The following is a 26,014-nucleotide window of genomic DNA, read 5'->3' on the forward strand; positions in this document are numbered from 1 at the left end:
GTTATTTCCTGTGACATAAGTGCAAATACATATTTTCACAGCTGGTAAATCTCGATAAAAGAAACATATTTTCTCTTTACCGTTTTTCAAATAAGTCCAAAAGAACCGAGAAATTTTAGTTTGGAAATTAAAAAAAATAATAATTTGTTGCTTCAATTTTGAAAACCTCCAGTGGTTTTCTTTTCTGGGTTTTCTTTCTTGTAAATTTACTATTATGTTGCTACTATCTATGTTGCCATATTCTAGATCTAGATAACTAAATTTTTTAAAGGTTCATAATTATAATTTTAGAAGATTTTTTCATAAAACATTTAATCATTAGTTGATTAAAAAAAGTATACCATTAAAGTTGTACGCACACTGGCGCGATCACGGCCGCGATCACGGTCACGATCAGGGATTTAAGTGTACAAACACTTTATCGCTGCCCTGATCGTGACCGTGACCGCGGCCGTGATCGCACCAGTGTGCGTGTAGCTTTAAGCTGTACGCACACTGGCGCGATCAGGGCAGCGATACAGTGTTTGTACACTTAAAGCTGTACGCACACTGGCGTGATCACGGCCGCGATCACGATCAGGGATTTAAGTGTACAAACACTTTATCGCTGCCCTGATCGTGACAGTGATCGGGGCCGTGATCGCACCAGTGTGCGTGTAGCTTTAAGCTGTACGCACACTGGCGCGATCAGGGCAGCGATACAGTGTTTGTACACTTAAAGCTGTACGCACACTGGCGCGATCACGGCCGCGATCACGATCAGGGCAGCAATAATATGAGCGATCATTCTAGCACACACCAACGCGTTCATGTTCACCGCCGCACCTATATGTAGTGATCGAGCTATCCTGTAGGAATGATCGCTCATGTTATCGCTGCCCTGATCGTGATCGAGATCGCGGCCGTAATCGCGCCAGTGTGCGTACAGCTTTAAGTGTACAAACACGTACTGTATCGCTGCCCTGATCGCGCCAGTGTGCGTACAGCATAAAGCTACACGCACGCTGGTATCATCATTAGTTGATTAAAAATAGTATACCATTAAAGCTGTACGCACACTGGCGCGATCACGGTCACGGTCACGATCACGATCAGGGATTTAAGTGTACAAACGCTTTATCGCTGCCCTGATCGTGATCGTGATCGCGGCTGTGATAGCACCAGTGTGCGTGTAGCTTTAAGCGGTACGCAGGCAGGGCAGCGATAAAGTGTTTGTACACTTAAATCCCTGATCGTGATCGCAGCCGTGATCTTCTAAAATTATAATTATGAACCTTTAAAAAATTTGGTTATCTAGAATATGGCAACATAGATAGTAGCAACATAATAGTAAATTTACAAGAAAGAAAACCCAGAAAAGAAAACCACTGGAGGTTTTCAAAATTTAAGCAACAAATTATTTTTTTTTAATTGTCAAACTAAAATTTCTCGGTTATTTTGGACTTATTTGAAAAACGGTAAAGAGAAAATATGTTTCTTTTATCGAGATTTACCAGCTGTGAAAATATATGTATTTGCACTTATTATTCACCCTATATAATAGAAATTTTTGGATATCAATTTTTTACTGTATTATTTTGTTAGATATTACTTTATTATTATATACATATTTTTTAATTTCATTACTTTCATTACACAGGATTTAGCGAATTTTTATTATAAAATATGAAACTAGATATCTATAAAATTAATCAATCTAAATTGCTTTTAACTTTGGCAACGCTGCATGCTAATTTATTTGGTCTTCATTTGAAATGGAAAAAAAGAGCTGAAAATTTAGAAAAGAACTTTTATTTCTAAAATCACGATAGACTTCATCACGATAGACTCAATCACGATTAACTTATTAAAAAGTGACACTTTGTGATATTATTGTAAAGAAAATGTCAGTAATATTTTAAATTTTAAAGACACAAAACTGTTTCCTATTAAATTCAAATTTTTAAAATACCCTGTGATCGAAAAATAGGCGTTAGAGTTGGCTTGGATCATGAATGATGATTTTATATGCACAATGTCATCGATCTTCACATTTTCTTTTTCGGTCATATGGTACAATATATGATCGAAAAAAAAACGGCATCAGCGATGGCTATAAAATGAAGATCGCTGTGATTTTATATGTAAAATTATATGGGATATATACATGGATATATAACATCGATGTTCATTTCCAAGCCAACAGAAAAAATGGAAAAAGACATCTTTGGGATAAAACAATAGAGCTGATTTTTATATAATTTACTGAAATAATTTCACCACGGTTAAAGGTCAAAAATTTTGCAAAAACAAGTGCTGTAAATTTTTGAGATAATATTTATTTTTCTATTCTGTAATCTTTTAATCATTCGACCTTTGATATTTTTATTTAAGATAACAATCGAGCTATTAACGTATATTACATTAATTATACATTTTTTTAAAAACATTTTTCATTTTTTAAGTACCTATTTCTCAAAATAGCACCTCATGTAGATAGGTTTCTTATTTAATAAGCTTATAATATTAACTTAAATTTTATTTGATCAGCGTGTAAATTAAGCAAACACATTAAAACTCTGTAAATATTTTATTTTTAGCCATAGTTCTATAATTAATTATAATATTCTGTTTCCTTGTACATTATTTTTGTTATTTATAGCTATTTTTGCCTGTTTTTGGGCTTCTTCTTTAAATGCTTTTGTATTTAGTTTCTTTTCCAATCTTCTTTCGCGTTTGTATTCTTTAAGAGCCTTTTTTCGATCTCTTCGTTCCTTGGGCTGTTCATTTTTTGGTCTTATTGACAAATGGGATAATTGAGAAATAATTGACTGACCTAAATAAACAAAATCATGTCATTAGGTTCTGAAGAATTATAAATAGAGATGTACAAGATACTTTCTGAAATACAAATTGCTCCTAAGCAAAGTGTTTCATATATCAGTTAAAAAATACTTTTGGAAAAGGTATTTGAAATACTAGATATAAAATACGTATTTTCTAAATACTTTTATTAAAATAAAAAGACAGCATGATCGAAAAAAAAGACGGAAATTTTTTTTGGCGCATTCACCATTTTGTCAACATTTTTTAAAATATTATTTGAAAAATTTTTTGCTGCATTCACCATTTTGTCAACATTTTTTTTGTTCTTATTTATACACTAATATCTGTAATATTTTCGTTTTAGTTTGGGCTAAAACGCATTAAGTAAAAAGAGATACAACCAGTTTTCGATAAACACATTATTTTAGATTCCAGTGAAAATATAATTAAATTTAAATTAAATATAATAAACATTATATACAGTATCCACCATAAAGTTGGATCCATATGGACTTTTTTTATATTAGAGTTTTAAAAAATCTTTTTGTGGCAATCATTCCTGCTTTGAAAACAACTTAAAATGCACCAAATCAAAGTTGACAGCTAACATCTGGGAGCTGTCAAATACAAAATATTTAAAAGAAATTTTTAAAAATCGGTTAAATTATTATTATTTTAAAAAAAGATGACTAACAAAACTATGTTTCAATTTTGACTTGCTTGCATTTTGGTGCATTTTAAGTTGTTTTTAAAGCAGAATTGATTGCCACAAAAAGTTTTTTTTAAACTCTAATACCAAAAAAAACCGTCCATATGGATCCAACGTTATGGCGAATACTGTAATTATTGAATGTCTTCCCCGAAAAACGTTATAACCTGTTGTAACCTACATTTTTTTCAAAATAGAGATTTCAGTGAAATAAGGTTGTAATTTTCATAGGTATAACGTTTTTTCCTCGGTTTTTTCACTGAAATTTCAATATTGAAAAAATTGTTGGTTACAACCGAGTAGCCATTCAATTATTACATTAATGTTCTAAAAAAATTCTAAAGCGATATTAACCAAAATAAATTTGACTTATTTATATTACTCACCTTACTAATTTTTGAAAATCAGCTCAATTTTTCTGTTCTTTACTGATGCAAACTTATCAGTAATATCGTCGAATTTAATTAATTAATTATATTCATTAAAGTCTATTTAAACAAACATTTTCATTAAAATTAAGCTTATAGAGTCTAGCGTTTTTTTCTAAAGCATCGGCTATTGTATTTTGATTTTTTTTTAATTCCTTAGCATTAACTGACATTTTAAATGTTCTGCAGAATCCCCGTGTTTATGCAAAGATCTTGTTATATTTACGAAATCAGTGAAGCCTTCTTTATTCCAAATGCCATGTTTATTAGAAAATAGTAAACACGACCAACAAAATAATTTTTGTAAAACAATGATACTACATAGCCAATTAAAATCAGAAAACCTGGAAGACTTAAATTTAATATTATAAGATTTACCACTTTTTCTTATTTCTTTTTTGCAATTTATGGTTAAAGTTTCAGTTGGTCACCTTTGAGATAAAACATCCCTCTTATCTTCATCTGTCCACCGTCTGAAGGGAGTTTCCAATAAATTGCACACCAAGTCATTAACTGAGTTCATTTTTTAACATATACGCACAAACAAAACAGTTTTAAAACACAACAACAAAACAAATAGCAAAAATTAACAAGTTAAATCAACAAAAACCATTAACAAACAACAATAAATAATCAACCACAACTTTACAGTCTTTACACGGTTTGTCTTTCTTTTTTACGAATTCACCATTGTTGTTTAAAGTGTCCAATTTTTGTTTTTCATATCAATTAATTTTATGTGTTTCAGTCAGAACAAAATCTTTGAAACATGTTCTTTAAATAGCTTTGGCACCCATTTCATTTTAAAGAATGAAATGGGTGCTTTTCTTTAATCCATTCATTAATACGAGATAGAAACAGAAGCATAAAAATGTTGTAATTTGAAATGAAAAATGAAAATACGTATTTTGTATCTTATATCTGTATTTTAAATACTTGTATCGTATCAGAAATAAGTCACATCTCTGATTATAAACCAAATCTGAACTTACCTGCAACAGATTTTGACCCAGTGCCCTGAAATACTCCATTTTGTGCATTTAATTCATTTAATGCTTTTGTAGTAAGTTTGTTTGCACCCAAAATATTTTTTGGCAGACCTGTTTTTTTATCAATTTTAATTTTATTACTCTGAAAAAATGCCAATTAGATTATTTAGGAAAGTTGATAAGTATTAAAAAAAAGTTCTTACTGAAGGTTCAACAATTAATTTAGGATGATTATATATATTCGAGTATGTGCTCAGAATAGTTTCACAGTCCCACTTCTCTGTGTCATCAATTTGAATATATTTCATTTCATCCTCACTTTCATTATCAGATTCATTATCAACAAATTCTTGAGTCTTATTAGTAATTTTTTCATTGCTTAGTTGTTCAGTGGTTTGTTGTTTGGCGAATTCTTCAGCATATTGAAGTAGTATATCAGATGATTCCAATACATGGCCTTCTATTTCTTCTGTGTCTAATGCTCCTATTTCATTTTCATCATAATCTGCATACATCTGCAATGTAACATGCCATTATAATACACACAGTTTCAGTTTTTAATGTTATTTATTAAAAAACACCTTTTCAAATCTGTCATCCAGTAATGTTAACTGATCATTCCTTCTCATCACTGAGCTGGTCATTGAATAATTAGTAAATCTAGATTTTGTTTCTTCTTTAGAAAAGGACTGCTCTGATCCCAAAGACCTAAATAATAATAAAAAAAAACATTAAACTAGGAATATAAACTTAATATTAATGGTGTACCTAACATCATCTAACCCCTCACTGTTGTAGTCAGAATATTCATAGTTATCTTCATCGTTTTCATCAAAATAATCATTGGTAGAACTAACTCCCTCAGCTAATTCAATAAAATTATCTTCTAGCTGGTTTTCAGGATCGTCGTAGTCAAAATCATCGTCCATTGCTGCCACTATATCAGGATCTAGATCTAACTGAGGTCCTAAAAGAAAGAAAAATAAATGATTTTTTTTCTAAATAATATGTAAGTAGGTACCTGATATTGGGACCGCTTTATTCAACATTCCAACTTCTTCCTCTATGGTTGATGCAAACACAGAAGATGGAAGTTTAATTTTATATTTCTCCTCTTTTCTCTTTTGTACTTCTTCATCAATATGTTCTGGCCATTCCATACCATAATCCTTTGGATCTGAATTAAAAAAAAACATTCAGTACTTTATGTCATAAATCTATCTATACCATCTACCTTTGAGATGTTGCAAATAATTGTAGTCATCATCGAAATAAATGCCATATTTATGTTGTTCTTCAATACGTTTCTCTTTTTCAGCTTTCGTTTCCTTGCCAGTTAGAGGCACAAGAACTCTTTGAGGTGCCGTTTCATCTGCAACTAGAGGGTCCTGCTGACTTCTGTGTACTAATTGAAATGTAACTCCTTTTAGTTTTTCCTTCTTTTTTGGCTAAGCGAATCCATTATATAAACAATAATACTGTTAAAAATCGTAAGTGATACCGTTATTTCAAACTTACCATTTTAAGAATAAACTAATATAACAGAATTAAAATAAGATTTTTAGATGCGATTGAAGTTCGTAAATATTTTCCACTAAGATTTTCCATCAAAGAATTTTTCCATGCGTTCCTAAACCAAAGATTGTTCTAAAACCAGAGATATGGAAGTGGGAGAATGAGCTTCGACGAGTGCGCATCCAAATTTTTGTCGACGGCAAGATGGCAGACATCTTCCAGGTCTCGCTGTCACTTCCCCTCTTTAATTGACATCACAGATTGACATCGGTTTGTTTTGTTTTTCGTTTGTGTTGTTATCTATAATTATTATCCTATGTTATTATCTCAATTATTCTTGTCTCTGATTATTCTAAACACTAATTCAAAAAGGCTTGTTGTATATTCATAGTCATTCTAAGAAAGCTAATACGCCAGGAATAATGATTAGTTTTCATGTGTAAGTTTATACAACATAATCGTGTTTACAGATGATCCAAAACTGTTTATTTTTAGTTTTCCTAAAGGCGATTTGTAAAAATCGTGATTGTAATTGGGAATGGTCAAAATAAGTGTATGATGTGGCCATTTAAGGAGGATGTTTTTATTACGTGTGGAGGAATGTTTGTATCATAATTTCTTAAAAATATCAAGTTAGTGGATTAATAGCAATTTTAGACATATATTTTATCGAAGAGTGTGTTGATAAGACTAAAATAAGCTTTATGTTTTATCTTTTTTTTTTTAGAAGGGAGATGGTTTGTATCGTAGAATACATTACAGTATTTAATATCGTGTACTTTGATATTCTTTCTTAATTTACTGTAATTTGTTTCCTATAATGCCAAATCTTGACAATATGGTGAAGGTTGATTTTTGATCTTATTAGTTTTATAAGAATAATAATAATAATAGAAATACAAGACTAAAATTAAGACTTTAGTTTGTGATTTATATTAAGATCTTTCTTATAATATTTGTTATGTCTTAATCTTAATACTATATTATGCTTGGTCTGGAAAAAATAAATGTTAAAATATCTTAATTTTGCATATCCTATTCCATCCTTAGGAAAATATGGTTTATAAATCATATATGCTAAGAAAATCACATAAATTAGGTGTAAGAATAGAGAAATCTTAATGTAGCAGAAAAATTAATGCAATATATGTATAAGCAGAATTAAACAAGGTCACTGATGTTAATGTTGCTGAAGGCTGATTCTACAATTTTAATTACGGAGGCTAAAAGGCCTTTTAAGGCCTCCGTAGTTTTGATGGAATGTTAAAAAAACCTATTATGAACATGACATGGAGCTACAGCATTTAAAAATTAAAAGAAAAAGTTGTTAATTTCCCGAATTTTTAATAAAGCACTTTTTAAACGTAGCATAATAATCTAGATAGGAATCTAGAGTTTTATTTCTATATAATTTTATTGACTATGAAAATACATAATAAGCGTTCACGTGTTGTACGAAATATTAAAATAATAATATAAATAATATACCGCGTACTATGATTGAAAAAAAAAATAGCGTCAGCGATGACTATGAAATGAAAATCGCTGTCATTTTATATGGGAAATGCCCTTAATCGTCATTTCCCAGCCAACTGAACGCCGTTTTTTCAATCATATGGTATATATTGACAAAAAACACTGAAAAGCACATATTTGTTTTCTACTGAAAATAATTCCAAAATTACTCACGCTCTGGCAACATCGAAGATGTGCGCATGCGTAGTGTCTAAGACTATATGCAGCAATAACTCGTTTCAAGGTCAGCCACCGGATCCACACCATTACCATAAAAGATGGCTGAATGCCGAAAGGCAAGTGGCCGTTAATGTAGAAAAAAAAATCCATAATTACTTTTCTTTTTAAATTCCTGTTTAATAAAAATCACATTTGTTATATAAATTTTTTATATATTTTTCTAAATATATTCTCAATACATAATTAGCATTACATAAATAAATAACATATCTATCCTACTCTTTTTAAATTATTTCTAATATGACGATAAGTATAATGATATTGTTTATATTCTTATATTCTATTTTTTAAAGATTCCCACAATTAAAAAAGCATACTGTTCTTAAAACCGACTAATTTATGATAATTTACAGTTAAATATCATGCATATACATATATGACATTTTGAATAAGGACAAATTCTTAAAGTTTTTAATATTAGCCAGTGTTAAATATACAGAGCACGATTAAAAGTTGCCATATTGGTATGAAGAAATAAAAAAAATAAAAAAATAATAAATCAATTTAACAATTTAAAATACCCGAAAAAAGTTTGTGCTAATTATAAACAAATGGAAGTGATTTCCTACTAGTGATGGTTCAAATAAATTTGCATTGAATCCATAGATTCATGCTTGACATAGTGATCTAATAAAATAATATTAAATAATAAAAAAAGTTATTTTAAAAATTCCGTTTTTTTTTCATTTGAAATCAACTATAACCTAGGATCTAATTCATTCTTGCAACTGAGTTTCGTTGACATTCGTACTGCTGACGCCATCTTTTTGATCTTTGTTCTCTTTGAAATCCATAGGCGCCACAATGGGAATAGCTGCCTTAGGCCTCTTTTGGGGTACGGATCTTTGAATTACTTGCTGATCCGTAGAATAGTACGTTATACCTCCTTGAGGTTGGTACAAATCAGTAGGCTGAGTCTGGAAATGATATTGGAAAATTTTTTTATAACATTTTAACAAAATTTAGATTAAGGTGAGCTTATATACATCCGTCATGCGTGATCCGTCGTTCCTTCACACTAATCAGGTTGATGTATAAAATGTCATTTTTGAACTAAACCAATAAAATTATTAAAAACAACGACGGACGACGGATGCATGTAAAGCCCCGTTCTGTCGCTGACTACACTGGGTGACACTTCAAAGAACCAATGATAGTTGCTTAAATTTAAAATTGTCAATTGTTTGCTCGATGCCGGTTCCGTGTGTTTCTGCGGCAGTCGCAAAAACGCACCGTCTACCACTGGACTAATCAGGAAATGGTATGTTTTAAATATTGAAGTAATATAATAATATAATAGCTCCCGTATATAGCGTTCAACGCCTTGGGAGTAGCGAGGTACAGCTTTCCATGCTAGAGCCGTTCGGTATACAAGGAAGGTAATGTGGCTAGCACTACGATTGTGAATCCCAAGTACTCATTTAAGACTGAGTCGACCTAGGTACCCAAACTATTTTTATTTTAATAAAAATAGTCGGATGATAAAATGCCGGGTGTAGGATTCGAACCCACAACCTTGAGATTGGTAGACGAGAGCCTGTACCTCTACGCCACCGGGCACCATATATATTATATATGTTACGGTTAAGGTCCGATGTCCGGTTAATGTCGACATTACCCGGTTAATCTCGAGAATAATGATTAACTTGAATTAACAATGTAATAATAATAATTGAATGGAAATTGGTGTTTGGGTGTTTTTTGACATGAGAAATTTGATTTTTATGTCAGTATGACTCCTACTTGTAGAGGGCACCACCTACATATTTTTTAACTGATTTAGGATGAAAAGTTATTACTTTTCAAAACAGTTAAAAAATATATATAGGTGGCGCCCTCTACAAGTAGGAGTCATATTAACATCAAAATCAAATTTTTCATGTCAAAAAACTCCCAGATACCAATTTTCATCCAAATATTGACGTTACTTCAGAAATTATTGGGAAAAATCTCCAAATAAAAATGACTAACTACTATAACCTGCATTTCTGAAACTAAGCATTTTAGGACATACATGTATACAAACATTTTTACTTATTTTTATCTGCAGAATATGCTGCTAAAGATTCCGGAATACAGTTCGGACCACCCTGTATATTCCCAAAAATATTCTTTTTAGTAAAAAAACAGCCTACGCCACTGTATTCTACGTAAAAAATTCTACCAGTGAGCCGAGTTACATTTCTTTCTATGTAAAGTGAAAACTGCTGATAGCTCTTAGTTAAGTGGACCAGGCGAAGTCGATTTAGTGCGCGTTCGCCTTTATAGTGGCGAAAAATAAAAAAAACGAGTATTTTCGTTAAATGCATTGAAAATACTCTAAAATTTCAATTTGTGCAAGTAGCCTACTGAAACTGCAATTGTGATCTCTAAATTGGTGCGACCGTATGCGTACCCTGCGACTGTGATTTTAATATTTAAATATTGTAATACCTATAGGCTTGGAGTATTTCAGTTGGTTTCAACAAACTCCGACCGCAGTGCTTCAACGCGCAACGACAAAAATCAGAAATTATCAGTACCGATTTCACGCTTCCGTCATGTTGATCGCATTAAAATAATACTGAAATCGTGGTTCTGTCATAATATTAAGTATTTTGGTTTTTTGCTAGTGCAGTTATTGAGACTATAAAACACTCAGGTACGAGGTTTGTGTGATGTAACGCTGTTTCGGGTAGTAAAAACTAAGTAAAAAAAAATCGAACTAGACGTCGCGCGTCGTGTCGTCTTGTGTTGTGACAATTTCAATGTTAATAAAATTGCCGAAAAAATGTTAACGCGTAAAAAAGAGCGTAATTAGGGCGTTGTTGGGTACAATAACATTCAATAACTCAACTTTTCCGGATATTCAACTCTTCCGAAACATTTTATAGCTTCATAGTTTCTCACACTGATTTGATCAAAAGCAAAAATGGATTCAAGCATTTCGACGAAACAAGTGAGTAAACAAAGTGCTCGTTACATAATCGAAAAATTAAATAGACATACGAGTATACTATGAGAGGATAAAATATAATTTGAAATATTAATGGCATACTTTTTTTAATCAACTAGTGATTAAATGTTTTATGAACATCTAAAATTATAATTATGTACCTTTAAAAAAATTCGTTGTAGTCGAAATAGCCCCAATTATGCTCCACTAGCAAAACCGGTGATTAAAACTATGCTTGCTACCATAGTTGAACTCATCTAAAAAGTTTTTTTAACTGGAATAATTGAATAATAAATTATAATACAAGTTAGACGTTCTGAAGATATCAAAATATTTACTTTATTTTTAGAATTTTCACAAATTATACTTCCTAACACTTTTAGAAAAATTAAATAATAAATGTTTCGTATTCTCGCCATTTAAACCCGTGTATTTGAAAGTACTAGTTGTTTACGATATTCTCCGACGGTGGCAGCACCTATGTCATTGTGTCTGTACATATAACTTAAAAATTAAAAAAAATATTTAATTTAATTATTATTCCTTTAAGATTATTCTCGGACATAATGAATTATTAAACAATGATCAGCTGATTAGTTTATGTTTTTTTACATCAGCAGCCCATATAGGTTCTAATAAATTAAATCTTTATAAACTCCGCAATTACACATAATTTAGTCTTGTTTTGACTAGTGGAATCCAATTTGTGACAGGGCACTGACTATGTTTAACTCATTAGACAACAAAATTACATTTGCATTACAATCGTAACTAAATTAATACTGGTTGCCTAAAAATTCAAACTAGATTGGATTCTCAGTCTAATATGAAAGTTTGCGAATTTAGCTTATCTCTAATTTAGTCTTACCACAGCGTTGAACTGGCCCTGGTAGCTTTGTACAAAAGGAGGCTGAGCCCCGGCCACGTATCCGACGATCTGCGGTTGTGCGGGCGGCGCCGCGATAAACGGGGGCGGCGGCCCGGCTTGCAGATATGCCTGTGGTGGGGGTTGAGGTGGAAACGCCGCCCCCGGAGGGAACGGTGCCTGTAGCAGAGGTGGCGCGGCCGTCACCGGCACCTGTTGGGCCACCAAGGCGGGCGGTGGTATAGGGGCTGTCAGAATCGGCTGCTGACTGGCGGGCGGAGGAGCAGCAGAGTTATAATCTGTGAAAATAAAAGTATTTTTATAGCTTATGTTCATTTTTTAGTATCGTCGAGCAGAGTTGCAAGCTTACAGAAAACTTACATCTTTTTTTGACTTAAATCATTTTAATGCCTTAAGTCGTTTGATTTTAAGTCATATTTTGAAAGCTGACTTAAGATTTTAAGCTTCATTCAGAACCTCCCAATTAGTGGAATAAATTAGTGGTTTCAATTATACTTTTTAGTTTACGATCATTCACAATGTCTAAAAAACAAAATTAAAATTGATAAAATATCCCAGCAACAGCTTGCGGTAGTCTGTTGTATTCATAGAGAAAGCATAATATTTAGCTTACAAAACAATAAATTTTTGATTTCTAACCAAAGTTTTCCTTGACGGGTGATAATCAAAGGCCAAAATGACATTCCTTGCAAATTTTGAAGTATAATTAGTGGAAAAGTCAAAAGTTTGTTATCTTTTTCCACTAATGGAAAATTACTACCACTAATTATGACGTTCTGAGCGCTTACATTAAAATTAGGTGAACAAACTTCTACGGCTGATTGAAACTACTTATTTATTCCACTGATTTCGAGGATCTGAATGAAGCTTTTTTTTAAAATGATTTGTCATTTAAGTCTTTACTCCGAAATACAAAAAGACTTAAGTCTATTCCGCTGTACTGTTCGGGTCGCTACCGGGGGTAGGGTAAAGCGAGTGTGTGGCCGATGGAAATATATATTATATTTCAGAAATCTGCCTGGCTTAGCCCGATCCTGTAGTGTTAAGCCACACCCAAAATTCCAAACACACGTGCTTTGATTAAGGCTTGATTAAGGTTTGCACAGCTTTAGCATTTGCCATAAAATAGCGAGCAATTTGTTACAAAACCATGTAAACTATATATGACTGTAATCACAAAACTTCAATCTATTTCCGTATTGTAACGGAGTTTTAAATTATGTCTTTATTTTCTAGAAAAATTAGTCCAAACATACGGAATATCTTGTTGATGTTTGACCATCAAAATCTTAAAAATAAAGACGTTGTCTAAAAATGTGCTATAATACGGATATAATATAATCCTTTATCTTTAAATTCCTTCTTCATTTGTGTAAAAATACCTAACCAGTTTTACACAAGATGTTAAATGCCGAACGCTTATTTTGCTACTTTTTCGGACTAGCGAAATGGACTCTTAAGTCATTAAAAAAAGGCCTAAATATTTTAAAAGATTTAAGTCGTTTTAGAAAAGACTAAATCTTTTAATAATTTTAAGTCTTATTTTTCATATATTTTTATGACACGTTTTTAACAGAGGCATTTCTTTTTTAACTCTCAAGCGGCAAACCGGCAGAAGACCAAATACACTGACAATCTGAATCGCTAACGGATAAAAAGTTAGTTTTTCGGAAAGATAAACGAGGATTGCTATTATTTTATGTGGCTCATAAGACTGTTTGCAAATAATAAAATTTATTGTAAATTTATTACTCTCCAGTTTTGGACCCGCCTAAGTATCTATTTCAGGAACTAAGTGGGCTAGGACAAATCTGTGAGTAACATTTTTAGCTTTATAAAAAGTAGCATAGTAATGTGAAAACCGGATCTTTGTACCTCTGCTTATAAACGAGAAACTCTGTAAACACACAAAAATGGGGCATCCAGCACAAAGTACCACACAATTTAATTTTATATAAACAATTTTGGTGATAACATTAAAATTAATATTAACATTTAATAAAAGGTACTAAAATTGAATTCTGGTTGTCTTGACTTGAGGGTAATTATATTGATTTGTCATTTTGCTGACTTAATTTGCAGATCAGCATGATTTAAGTCAAAAATATAGACTTAAGTCATAAAAATGACGTTATATTGTTTTAAGTCTTAAAAAATTACTTGAAATAAAATGATTTAAGTCAAAGACTTAGACATTTGAACTTTAAGTTGAAATTGACTACGATTTAGAGCTCAGAGCAGCCAACGACCACCAATAAAATGATACAACGCGCACTAACGGCCACGTCCAAGCGGTCGCAACTTGGTCGCTGCCATACGTAATAATGTCATTAAATCGAAACAACGCGCACTAGCGTCCTGGCCGTTGGCTGGGCGCTGCGACCTGGCCGTCAGTGCGTTTGAGCTTTTAAGTGTTTTTAAAACTGACTTGTTGCAGCTCTGTTGTCGAGGACTTACCACTTGGATAAAAACTAAAATTCGCTGTAGGCGGAGTACCAGTTTCCGGTAACGATCTTTGTCGCATAGAACTATATCTCTTAGACCCTTTCTGTTCAGACTGTTGTAAACGTGGCGGAACACTGGCTTGTCTGTTCTGATTACTGCTGCCACCTTGTTTATTATTTTTAAAAGATCCCTCCTAAGTAAATAATCATTTTAAATCATACATAATCTAAAACCTACAGTAAAAAGTTACCTGAATATTCATTTGACTCATTTCTTTTTCTATTTCACCAATCTGATTATGAGTATTATTTTTGTTAGTAAAGTTTTGGCTCTGAATAAATTCATTATTATCTTTTCTGAAGTTACGAGGAGGTAACACTTTCTGTTGGTCATTTCTCATTCCTCTTTGCTGTCTAGTTTTGTTTGTAAACCCTCTGCAAGAAATAAAAAAAAAATAATAAAAGTTAATTTTAGTTTCTTCAAGCTTGTTTACTTGTAATCGGAGTCCTTTATTTCTTTTTTATTTTGTTGCTTCATCATCCTTCCAGAGCCTACCTTATGGGGCTGATTAAATCTATTCTGTTGTGAATATTCAGAGTGATCATTAACGTTAGATTGGTTTTCATTATAAACATTTTGATTTTTCGGTTTATCTCTTTTCTCTTGTCTATAAAACAAAATGAAAATAAAAAACGATAGAAAATAATTTTTCATCTATACCTCTCCACAATTTTAACATTATTCTCTTCCCTATAATCTTCTTCAGGATTTGATTCCACAGACTGGGACCTCTGTCTGTTATCTAGAAGAGTAAAACTTCAGTATAAATATTATTACATTATTTAGACCTCTACCTCCATCACCTAAGGGAGGAAATTCTTCATTGTTCTTGCCCATTCGCGCAGGTCCTCGACTTTGTATTGACTTCCTTGGTTTAACTGGAGCTGGTTTATTATAAGCATCTTCATCTTCCCATGTTCTTGTGTATTTATTTGGACCGCGACTAAAAAATTGACTTGTTTAATCAAAATTTCTTTAGGAATACCAAAATTATATCAACTGCAGTAAGGTCTATAGCAAGTATTTAAATTAGATTTTAAAAAAGATTTTTTTCAGAATAATACTGCTTTTGTGGCCTTATTGATTGAATGTTAAATGTATTATAATGCTCGTGCTCTTTACTGTTCTAAGATTTTATTATGTTCAAAATGTTTAATGTAGCAGTTATATATTTTATTTAAATTTAATGTACAGAAATATATTACACATACAGATGCTTAAGCATCTAGGTGCGCTAACCAGTTTGTGTAACCACAATCCAGTTTTGATTAATCATATTGTATTTTGTAATTGTTAATTATAATTGAATTATATTAAATGCGTAATTATTAAAAACTTACCTAAACTTCCTAGAGAGCATAAAAGACAAAATAGAGAAAGACCTAGTATTAAATAAAAATGAATGAAATATACAATACTTACCCATATCTTCTGCGCCTTCGTGCACGAGGAGGTCCATCTTCATTCCTAATATCATAACCATATATTGCCACAAGTTCAGAACGACTCTTAGGTGCTTGTTCTTGATCAATAAACCTATCGTGCTTCCATTTCTCCTTTTTGTCCTGCCAAACTTTCTTCTTGTTGTCCTTGTCAGCTTCAGCTGGTTCTTCAGCTTCTCTAAGATGAAAATTTTAGCTTATCTCAACAAACAAAAGTAAAGTTCACATACATATCAGCAGCAGTTCTGTCATCATGTTCATAAAATGTGCCTCTTTTCGGAATATATTGGGGATTTTTCTTATCTTCATCATCGTCAACCTTTTTATTAGGTGCACTCTCTTGACCATCACCTTCTTCACGTTCAAGAATTACACTTCCTAGGATGATATAAACCATTAAAAGAATGATAAAAGTAAATCTAAAAAATACCTTCTGTATCAGAGTGTGAATCCAGTCCTGAGGCTTTTGATCTAGCCTTAATGGCAGGTTGTTCCTCATCACTGTAACTATCCACACTGTCATATTCTGAGTTTTCTGGCGAAGTCTTTTCATCTATCACTGCCGTGGAAATTTCGGGATTTTCCTGTAAAATCATGATTCTTGTCAAACTTTAAATGTTTAATGGTGTAGACAAGTATCAAGGTGAAAACATTCAATGCGGTGAAGGTGCTCCACTTTACAAATACGCGACCCAGATTAATAGATCTTTCACTTTTGTCTTTTACCTGGCTTTTCACCGGGTCCTTGGCTTCGCAAATCACGGTTTCGTTGGCATTGTCCATAACAGGCTCTTATTTTAAGAAAAAATGCTACTTTGTGGAAGAAAACGTTTTGTTTAGATTTCGATTAAAAGTATCTAACGTTTCAACGTTTCTTTAGATATTATTTTATTTTCCCCATATCAAAAAGAGATAAAGCATTTTAATGTACTTCTGAGAATTTATAAAAAATATTCTGATAAAAAATAAAAAGTATCAGCTTATGAACTTATGTCTTATAAGTCTTATGTCAACGAATTGTGGTTATGTTCGTATTTCTATTTTTGTCTCGGTGGCTCACTCAGTGCCTTCTATTAAAAGATCAGCCTGCGGGCGAGATTTATGACGTCACGCTAGTTAGATATAACGGATTAATAAATATGTTGTAGAATACATGGAAAACATAATTATTCCTCAGATTTTTGGTTTGTATTTTAAAAATGATATAGTTTAAATGAAATATACATAATATACAGTTAATAACTACAACATATATACCTATTTATAGTAATAAATACTTTTGGCAAATAAACTATGAACCATACAAATGCAGCAAATGTTTTTACAATGTACAAATAATGTATAGGTACATAAGATAATGGGTAAAATGTAAATATATTTTAAATTTTGGGGTTTGAAAATCGATCTAATTTAACAAAAACATTTAATATTTACTAATAGTGATGTATTATTATTTGCATTCACAAAATTTATATGTATATTTTGCAAGTATCAATGTTCGAAAAATTATATTTACAAATAATACAATATTATCTAAAAAGGCGTCAGCGATGGCTATGAAATGAAGATCGCTGGCATTTTATATGTTAAATTATTCTAAAATTTTTCATTTTCTGGGATTTTAGGTTCGGGAAAAACGCTGATTAAGTTTTCATTTGTTTTCATTATTTTATTTGTTTTAAAAACGTTTCGGCTAACTATAGCCTTCACAGTGTTGTGTCATATGAGAAAAAAATAGTGTCGAATATAATCCAAAAATTACATATACAATATAATTCACACCTCATAATGTTTACTGCAATTAATAAACTAATATAAACTTATCAAAAGATGACCACATATTTTTTAAAATTATTATTCTTAACACTAAAATTATCTACATTGACTATGGAGTACGCAGTAAACATTATGTGCGTGGTGTGAATATTTTTTATGCAATTTTTTGGATTATATTCGACACTATTTTTTTCATATGACACAACACTGATGGAGGCTATAATGTTAGCCGAACCGTTTTTTTTAAAACCAAATAAAAATAATGAAAAACCAAATGAAAAATCAATCAGCGTTTTTCCCGAACCTAAATTCCAAGAAAATCCAAAAATTTAGAATATTTAGAATCAAGGATCAAGAATATCAAATTTTCCAAGATTGTAAAATTCTAGTTAATTATTTTATGTGTACAGTTATTTAGGGAATGTCATCGATGTTCATTTCCAAGCCAACTAGACGCCGATTTTTTTCGATGATACGGTATAATTCTTACGTAAAATGTAAATAACATTAGACCAATTAAAACAAAGAAATATGAATTTCTTAGTATTTTTAGTAACACCTTTATTCTTAAAACTTAATTTTGTAATTTTGTATTATGCAAATATACCAATTTTATTGTTATTTTATTCATATTGTATTCAGCCATCACTTAAATATTTGATATTAATTTGGTATTATAAATAATCAATACTATTCATTAAAAATTACTGAACAAATATATGTTATGCTTAACATACATTATATATTATTAAACAAAAACACATTCTTCTTTTAAACTGTATCAGTCTTGTCTTTACAAAAATCTTTTTTAAAATATGAACTCAAAATAATAATCTTTTTCATGATCTCTAATACACATATTCTTTTATTTTTCCCTAGATCATAATACCTACTTACGTGTTTGAATCTATCGAAGCTGAACCAGCAACACTTGGAGTGGAGATTCCACAATATGAATAAAATAAACATAATTGTCCAGTTTTCATTAATACCATCATGGGAGAATATTATTTTTAAATTTATTAAAGATATTTTCAATAAAATTCTCTTGATTTATAACTCGTACCCACTTTTCTTGCTCTTCCGGACACTTTAGGCTGCCTAGTATAATAACTATCCTTAGTAACTATCCTTTCCACCAGGAACACAACAAAGATGAGGCATAGCACCAAAAACACACTCCACTTAAGCTTTATTGATGAATTGTTAGAGTCTTAAAAAACACACACAAAAATCACGATAAGTAAAAAATGTATGGGCACTTTTAGGTTAAATCACTTACACAACGTGTAATTTTTAAAATTTCTATTTTTTTATGCGAAACCGAGAGTGACCATATATCTGGTAGTAGTTTATGTCACTTCAACACCAAAATAATTAGTTTTTTGCACTACTATAATAAATAATACCAAAAATCAAAGAGTTAAAACCAAAAATCAACCGACAAAATATGAAACGGAATCTAACCCAATATCTAAGTATGTACAGCTGATGAAGTAAACAAAAGTCCGCCCGTAGGCTGATCTTTTAATAGAAGGCACTGGCTCACTTCAGCTCATTGTGTGTTTTTAATAATTCTATTGATTAAAAGATGGCAGCACATAATTTTAAAATAAATTCAAAATTTCAGGACCAAAATTATTTTATTTTGATTTTAATTAAATTGTTAAAGGAAATAAATGACAGAGAAATGATAATAATATAATATCAAATTTTATTTAATCTAGAATTAATCGAATAAAAGATAAGTCAAAAGAATTATTTTTGTCGTAGCAACGAGCACAACCAGACTACAAATAAACAGTTAAATTTAGTCACTTGGTCTAGTTAATTATTTTATGGTTGAGATAGGCTTAAAAATTAATTAATAAGTTATTTACAAACATATACCTAGATTTAGTGAATTATATTTATTACAAATATTGCACAATGGGTTTATTTCAAAAATTAGTTAGTTTTCTAGGTGTTGGACGAAAAGAAGTAAATGTTCTAGTAGTGGGCTTGAACAATAGTGGAAAATCCACTGTAGTGAACAATTTTAAAAGTGATGATGATAAAGTCACTGATATTGTACCTACTGTTGGATTTAGCGTGGAAAGATTCCAAAGTAAAATAAAATATATTTACAATTTAACGGTTACCGTGGCATGTTTTTTTAGAACAAAATCTAGCCTTCACTGCCTTTGATATGTCTGGCCATGGAAGATACAGAGATCTATGGGAACATTATTACAAAGACTGCCATGGAATCATTTTCGTAATAGATAGCAGTGACCGGTTAAGATTAGTTGTAGTTAAAGAGGAGTTAGACCTTCTTCTTCAGCACCCCGACATTTGCCAAAAGAAAATACCTATTCTGTTCTTCGCCAATAAAATGGACTGCAAAGAAGCCCTGAGTAGCGTTAAAATAGCAGCAGCTTTGGGTCTGGACAAAATCATGGATAAACCTTGGCATATCTCGGCTAGTAATGCTTTAACTGGTGAAGGTTTACAAGAAGGAGTAGAATGGTTGACGCAGCAAATCAGAGAATTATTAAGTGTGAAGAACTAATACAAACTAAATTTTATTGAAAGTAATAATAAAATACTGCATATCTTTAATGTTTAATGTCATTTTTACTATTCATGTAGATAAAAATTAACGCACAAAAACAACAGCACGTACCTTAGCGATTTACAAATGTTATAAATTTTGTCGCTTTTTGTTTTGGCCAACTTGTGAATTTTAATTACTTTCCAATTAATGATATACATATGATCGAAAAAAAAAACGGCGTCAGCGATGGCTATGAAATGAAGATCGCTGTCATTTTATATGTAAAATTATATGGGGAATGTCATCGATCGTCACTTCCAAGCCAATTGGACGCCGCTTTTTTTTCGATCTTACGGTATAATATGATCGAAAAAAAAAACTACGTCAGCGATGGCTATGAAATAAAGATCGCTGTTAATTTATATGTAAAATTATATGGGGAATGTTATCGATCATCATTTCCAAGCCAATTGAACGCCGTTTCTTTTTCGATAATACGGTAGAATGTTTATATTTCGAAATTAATATAAATCAAACTATTTATATTTAGTGTACTTATAAAATTTAGTAATACTGGAGCGCAGATTATTCAACGATAATTCTTTTGAAAAAAAATAGTGTTTCTATAATACCGTATGATCTAGAAAAAAAAACGGCATCCAGTTGGCTTGGAAATGACGATCGATAACCTTTTCCATATAATTTTACATATAAAATGACAGCGATCTTTATTTCATAGCCATCGCCAGCGCCGTTTTTTTTATCATATTATACATATTTCTATGTTCGGAAAATACTGTAATTATCGGTAAACCATGAGTAATATATTGAGAAAACAAGAAAATGTTGGAAAATATTGAAAATTTGTAAGAAGAACTATTTCAAAAACTATTAAATGAGTGTCCCATTTTCGTGTGATTTTTGGTGTTTCTGATTATATCATCGTGACATCAACGTTACTTACATCTACAATTCTGAATTGATTGTTATACACTAAATATTTTTATATTCTTATTAATAAAAAGGAGGTAAGGAGTTCTTTTTAATTTTTATTTTCCGTTGATTTCAATCAATACTTTCAATGAACAAATAAAATTTTTAATCACATTATGTTAGTATTTACTTACTTAATTTTTGTACTTTTAAAAAATATTAAAAAAAAAGTAATGCACTTTTTTTTTCTAGAAATAGTGCCTTGACTTGTAATTGTATGTTTTATTCCAAAAAACGACTATTTCTTCTTATTTCAGAATTCTGGAAACTGGGCGACATCTGTTAGGCATCTGGCGTTTAGAGCCAAATATTAAAAACACATTATGTGAAACGGGAAATTACATGCTAATCGCCTTTTGCTCTGGTCTCCCCTAAGCCCACTGGCGCATCCAAGGGAGTGTTGTCCCTTGCCGTCCTTTACAGCAAAAATAAAATGAATAAAATAAAAAAAATGAGTGTTGTAATTTACTCTTTAAAAAATATAATATGTAGCTATAGAAACTATCTATAGAAGTACATTAAATTTTTTGTCAATAATGCCTAAAATTATTCTTAAACACACACAGGCACGAAAAACGGACACTATATATATATATATATATATACATTTTTTTTTTTTTTTTCGTTTCGTTTCTTTGACCTGTATACTATATATTTTTTTGTTTTCACTCTTGGCTTTAGGTCGTTGGGGTTGCAAAGATGTTTCTAGATTTTGTTCATTATTTTTTTATTTTGTGACGACGTTTCGACAGTATATGTCTTTTTCAAGCCTCTTTAAGTACATAAAAACAGTCAGTTAAAATCAATAAGATAAAATGTCAAACTAAAAGGTCTTACCTTGAACGTAGATTCTTACAGAGTTAAAATTTGTTAAACTGGACAACACAATAACACATATTAACTATTGTTTTTAATTGTTTTTGGACATTACACTTTACTACGAGCACGTACGTATTTCCTTGCAGATCGCTCTGTATAAACCACATTTATCGGTTCAATACCCGATGTCTACTGTTCTTAGTGCGTTAGAGGATCGACAGATATATTTTGCTTAGATTTTTTAAAGACCAAATTTATAAGCAGATTGAGGGTTGTGCAATGGGGGCGTCGATTTCTAGTGTTGCAGCGCAAATGGTTATGGAACACTTGGAGAGTACAGTTCTATCTGATATCGATTTTGAAATACCCTTTTTTTATCGGTATGTTGATGACTGTCTAACAGCTATACCAAAAGAAAAAATTAGGTATATAGAAGAAAAATTTAATGCCTATAATAAACATATTCAATTTACGTCAGAAATAGAGAACGATAAAAAATTAACTTCTTAGATATTACTTTTACATCATACCAATCAAACCATAAAAACCGAATGGTATACAAAGAAAACTTGGTCCTCAAGATATCTCAATTTTTATCTAACCATCCAGCTAACCAAAAAGATCGGTGATAATTGGCTTGGCGGACAGATCAATTCGTCTATCCGACCCAGAATATAGAGATGCTGCAATAAAAAAAAAAAAAAATGCATTAAAAGAAAATAACCATCCACAAAAACTAATAAACAAAATATTCAAAGATAGACTCCAAAATTTCTTAAACACAAAAAACAATCAAAATCAAATAGAAAATAAAACATTAAAAAGATACACGATATATTGCGCTCCCCTTCGTAAATGGGTTGTCTCAACAATTACAAGGGTTACACAGAAAGTATAATATAACGATTTGTCATAAAGCACATAACTTGTTAGCTAATAATTTCTCTAAACTAAAATCTGTAACACCGTTAAACAAACGAAGCAATGTTATATATGAAATTCCATGTTCGAACTGCGCCCAAGTTTACATAGGACAAACTTCTCAATGGTTAGAAAATAGACTGAAAGGGCACAAGTATGATAAAAAAATGTAACTGCCCTCACAAATCATGTGTCAACAGAAAATCATACATTCGATTTTAATAAAACTAAAATTTTAAAAACAGAAAATCACCAAAAAAAGAGAGAATTTTATGAAATGGTGGAGATACAAAAAAACAAAAATGCGGTAAATGATAAAAAAGACCTAAAAAATCTAAGCAAAATATATCTGTCGATCCTCTAACGCACTAAGAACAGTAGACATCGGGTATTGAACCGATAAATGTGGTTTATACAGAGCGATCTGCAAGGAAATACGTACGTGCTCGTAGTAAAGTGTAATGTCCAAAAACAATTAAAAACAATAGTTAATATGTGTTATTGTGTTGTCCAGTTTAACAAATTTTAACTCTGTAAGAATCTACGTTCAAGGTAAGACCCTTTAGTTTGACATTTTATCTTATTGATTTTAACTGACTGTTTTTATGTACTTAAAGAGGCTTGAAAAGACATATACTGTCGAAACGTCGTCACAAAAATAAAAAATAATGAACAAAATCTAGAAACATCTTTGCAACCCCAACGACCTAAAGCCAAGAGTGAAAACAAAAAAATATATATATACATATATATATATATATATATATATATATATATATATATATATATATATATATATATATATATATATATATATATACTCAATATATATATATATATATATATATATATATATATATATATATATATATATATATATATATATATATATATATATATATATATATATATATATATATATATATATATATATATATATATATATATATATTATATATATATATATATAGGGGTAGCGGGTAGGTACACTCCTACGATCCCGGTGGTGGGTTAGACCTACTTCAGGAATGCGTTCCTGCCCACGCGAGCCTTGATTTGCTCTCACACTCCTTTTTCAGAGAGAAGTCATGTCCTAACCTTTAATCCTACCAAAGATTCCTCCTCCCTCCTCCTCCTCCTCCTCCCTCCTCCCTCCATACAGCGAATAGAAGAACAGGAGAATATATTGCTCATGTTTCAGGAAGCCAATCAAAACTATGAAGGGATACCGATGGGTACAAGGCCAAAAATACCAAGACTCAAAATGAATGCTGAATGTAAAACCACCATCACCTCAATTAATACTGCTCTAGAAAAATATTTTAATGAAGCGGACAGCCTTGAGAATCTCTGTCATAAAGTTTACTGCGCAGCTACACTAACCTGTAAAATTCTGAAGCAGGATAAATATAATTCGCCTGGAGGAGAACCCCAGAGCCCCCCATGGAAAAAACGGTTGGAAACAAAAATATCGAACTACCGAAAGGAAATAGGAATAATTCATAGTTATCTCAGTACCCAACAACCTAGCCGAAAACTTGTTAAGAAAATTAAAACGTGCGCGCGTAAACTTAAGGTGAAACCAGGGACCCTTTTACTGGAGCAAACATTGATACAAAGAGCGGAGACTCTAAAACAAAAAATAGCTGCTCTTGGAAAAAGACTGAAAAGATACCATAAAAGAACACTAAGATGTAAACAAAACACACTCTTCAACAATAATCAAAGACTGTTCTTCCGAAATCTTGAGGCCGAAATCACTGATGAACAACATGAACTCCCAAAAGAGACTGAGATGACAGAATTCTGGTCAGAAATTTGGGCTGAAAACATCCAACACGATCGGAAAGCACAGTGGATTAACATCGAAAAGGAGAATTCGGAAAAATACACGGAGATGCCCAACATCACAGTATCGAAAGACGACGTGCAAGCCACAGTAAAACGGATGAAAAACTGGACAGCGCCGGGAATGGACGGGATCCACAATTACTGGTGGAAGGCGTTATCAAATTCACACGAACCACTCGCACGCCTTATTCAAAATGCTATGAGAGACCCAAACAGCATACCCATATACTTCACGCAGGGGGAAACACATATGTTGCCTAAGAAAGGTGATTTAGCCAAGCCAAATAACTATAGGCCGATAACATGCCTTCCATCTGCATATAAAATTTTAACATCTATTTTATGCCATAAACTCAATTGTCATCTAAAACAAAATAATATTATGTCCTGGGAGCAAAATGGTTGCAAGCATAAAGGAAGAGGGTGTAAGGAACTGCTGATTATAGACAACATTGCCACCATGCAGGCAAGAAAACGTCAAAGAAACCTCTCTGTTGCCTGGATTGATTACCAGAAGGCATTTGACTCGGTTCCTCATTCCTGGCTGATGGAGATTTTGAAAATCTATAAAATTAATGAGCAAACCATCGACCTACTCCGGCACCTAATGGGTTCATGGCGCACCACACTATTAGTTAGAGGAAATACCAACTCTTACAAGACCAGAGAAATCCCCATCCAGAGAGGAATATTCCAGGGAGACAGCTTGAGTCCCTTGTGGTTTTGTCTCGCTATGAACCCGTTGAGTAACATGCTAAACCGAAGCGCATACGGATACAAGATTGACGACCGAACGAAGCTTACACATCTATTTTACATGGATGACCTCAAGTTGTATGCAAAAAGTCGAGAGCAGCTTGAGGGACAGCTTGAGCTGGTCAGAAGTTTCAGCCAGGGTATTTGTATGAGGTTTGGGCTCGATAAATGTGCGACTATCCATATAAAGAGGGGAAAGCTAACTGAAAGCGCAGACATCACGCTAGCGGACGGAAGCGAAATTCGAAATTTGGGAGCGGAGACTTCATACAAATATTTAGGCATACAACAAACCTACGAGCTGAAACAGAAAGACAATAAAGAGCAGGCCGAAAAGGAATTGGTACGAAGAACAAATAAAATATTAAAAACACAACTCGATGCCAAAAATAA

General features: G+C 31.8%; 3 protein-coding genes across 4 annotated transcripts; 1 reads left to right on the forward strand and 2 right to left on the reverse strand.

The window, feature by feature from the left end:
* Positions 1 to 2,554: 2,554 nt before the first annotated feature.
* On the reverse strand, positions 2,555 to 6,692 carry LOC115889347 (protein LTV1 homolog). Its single transcript, XM_030909323.1, has 8 exons — positions 6,450 to 6,692; positions 6,166 to 6,379; positions 5,953 to 6,108; positions 5,700 to 5,898; positions 5,513 to 5,639; positions 5,135 to 5,446; positions 4,935 to 5,073; positions 2,555 to 2,815 (listed from the first exon to the last, which is right to left on the reverse strand). The coding sequence occupies exons 1-8, from the start codon at positions 6,450 to 6,452 to the stop codon at positions 2,598 to 2,600; spliced, it is 1,368 nt and encodes a 455-aa protein (XP_030765183.1). The 5' UTR covers positions 6,453 to 6,692; the 3' UTR covers positions 2,555 to 2,597.
* Positions 6,693 to 8,386: 1,694 nt separating this feature from the next.
* Positions 8,387 to 16,996, reverse strand: LOC115889319 (protein CASC3). 2 transcript variants are annotated; one of them, XM_030909284.1, is made up of 11 exons: positions 16,696 to 16,996; positions 16,400 to 16,553; positions 16,200 to 16,347; positions 15,950 to 16,147; positions 15,331 to 15,470; positions 15,188 to 15,269; positions 14,961 to 15,134; positions 14,718 to 14,901; positions 14,480 to 14,660; positions 12,005 to 12,300; positions 8,387 to 9,118 (listed from the first exon to the last, which is right to left on the reverse strand). In XM_030909284.1, the coding sequence occupies exons 1-11, from the start codon at positions 16,750 to 16,752 to the stop codon at positions 8,918 to 8,920; spliced, it is 1,815 nt and encodes a 604-aa protein (XP_030765144.1). In that variant the 5' UTR covers positions 16,753 to 16,996; the 3' UTR covers positions 8,387 to 8,917. The 2 variants fall into 2 exon arrangements, with proteins under 2 accessions (XP_030765144.1, XP_030765143.1); XM_030909283.1 differs by having other exon boundaries at positions 8,388 to 9,118; positions 15,322 to 15,470.
* Positions 16,997 to 19,537: 2,541 nt separating this feature from the next.
* On the forward strand, positions 19,538 to 20,346 carry LOC115889341 (ADP-ribosylation factor-like protein 6). Its single transcript, XM_030909319.1, has 2 exons — positions 19,538 to 19,852; positions 19,905 to 20,346. The coding sequence occupies exons 1-2, from the start codon at positions 19,675 to 19,677 to the stop codon at positions 20,294 to 20,296; spliced, it is 570 nt and encodes a 189-aa protein (XP_030765179.1). The 5' UTR covers positions 19,538 to 19,674; the 3' UTR covers positions 20,297 to 20,346.
* The last annotated feature ends 5,668 nt before the right edge of the window (positions 20,347 to 26,014 follow it).

The sequence above is a fragment of the Sitophilus oryzae genome, unplaced genomic scaffold (assembly GCF_002938485.1).
Source record: "Sitophilus oryzae breed Bouriz unplaced genomic scaffold, Soryzae_2.0 scaffold_813_pilon_pilon, whole genome shotgun sequence".
NCBI classification, from domain to species: Eukaryota; Metazoa; Arthropoda; class Insecta; order Coleoptera; family Curculionidae; genus Sitophilus; species Sitophilus oryzae.

Bases quoted from the DNA above. Each gene is read 5' to 3' on its own strand.
- LOC115889341 (XM_030909319.1), top strand. From the start codon at position 19,675: ATGGGTTTATTTCAAAAATTAGTTAGTTTTCTAGGTGTTGGACGAAAA. The intron at 19,853-19,904 runs GTAAAATAAAAT...ATGTTTTTTTAG, and splicing joins TAGCGTGGAAAGATTCCAAA to AACAAAATCTAGCCTTCACT.
- LOC115889347 (XM_030909323.1), bottom strand. The intron at 5,899-5,952 runs GTACCTACTTAC...TCTTTCTTTTAG, and splicing joins TAAAGCGGTCCCAATATCAG to GACCTCAGTTAGATCTAGAT. The intron at 2,816-4,934 runs GTAAGTTCAGAT...TTGTTTATTTAG, and splicing joins TGGGTCAAAATCTGTTGCAG to GTCAGTCAATTATTTCTCAA.
- LOC115889319 (XM_030909283.1), bottom strand. From the start codon at position 16,752: ATGGACAATGCCAACGAAACCGTGATTTGCGAAGCCAAGGACCCGGTG. The intron at 16,348-16,399 runs GTATTTTTTAGA...ATATCATCCTAG, and splicing joins TTCACACTCTGATACAGAAG to GAAGTGTAATTCTTGAACGT. The intron at 9,119-12,004 runs GTAAGACTAAAT...TATCATTTCCAG, and splicing joins AGGGCCAGTTCAACGCTGTG to ACTCAGCCTACTGATTTGTA.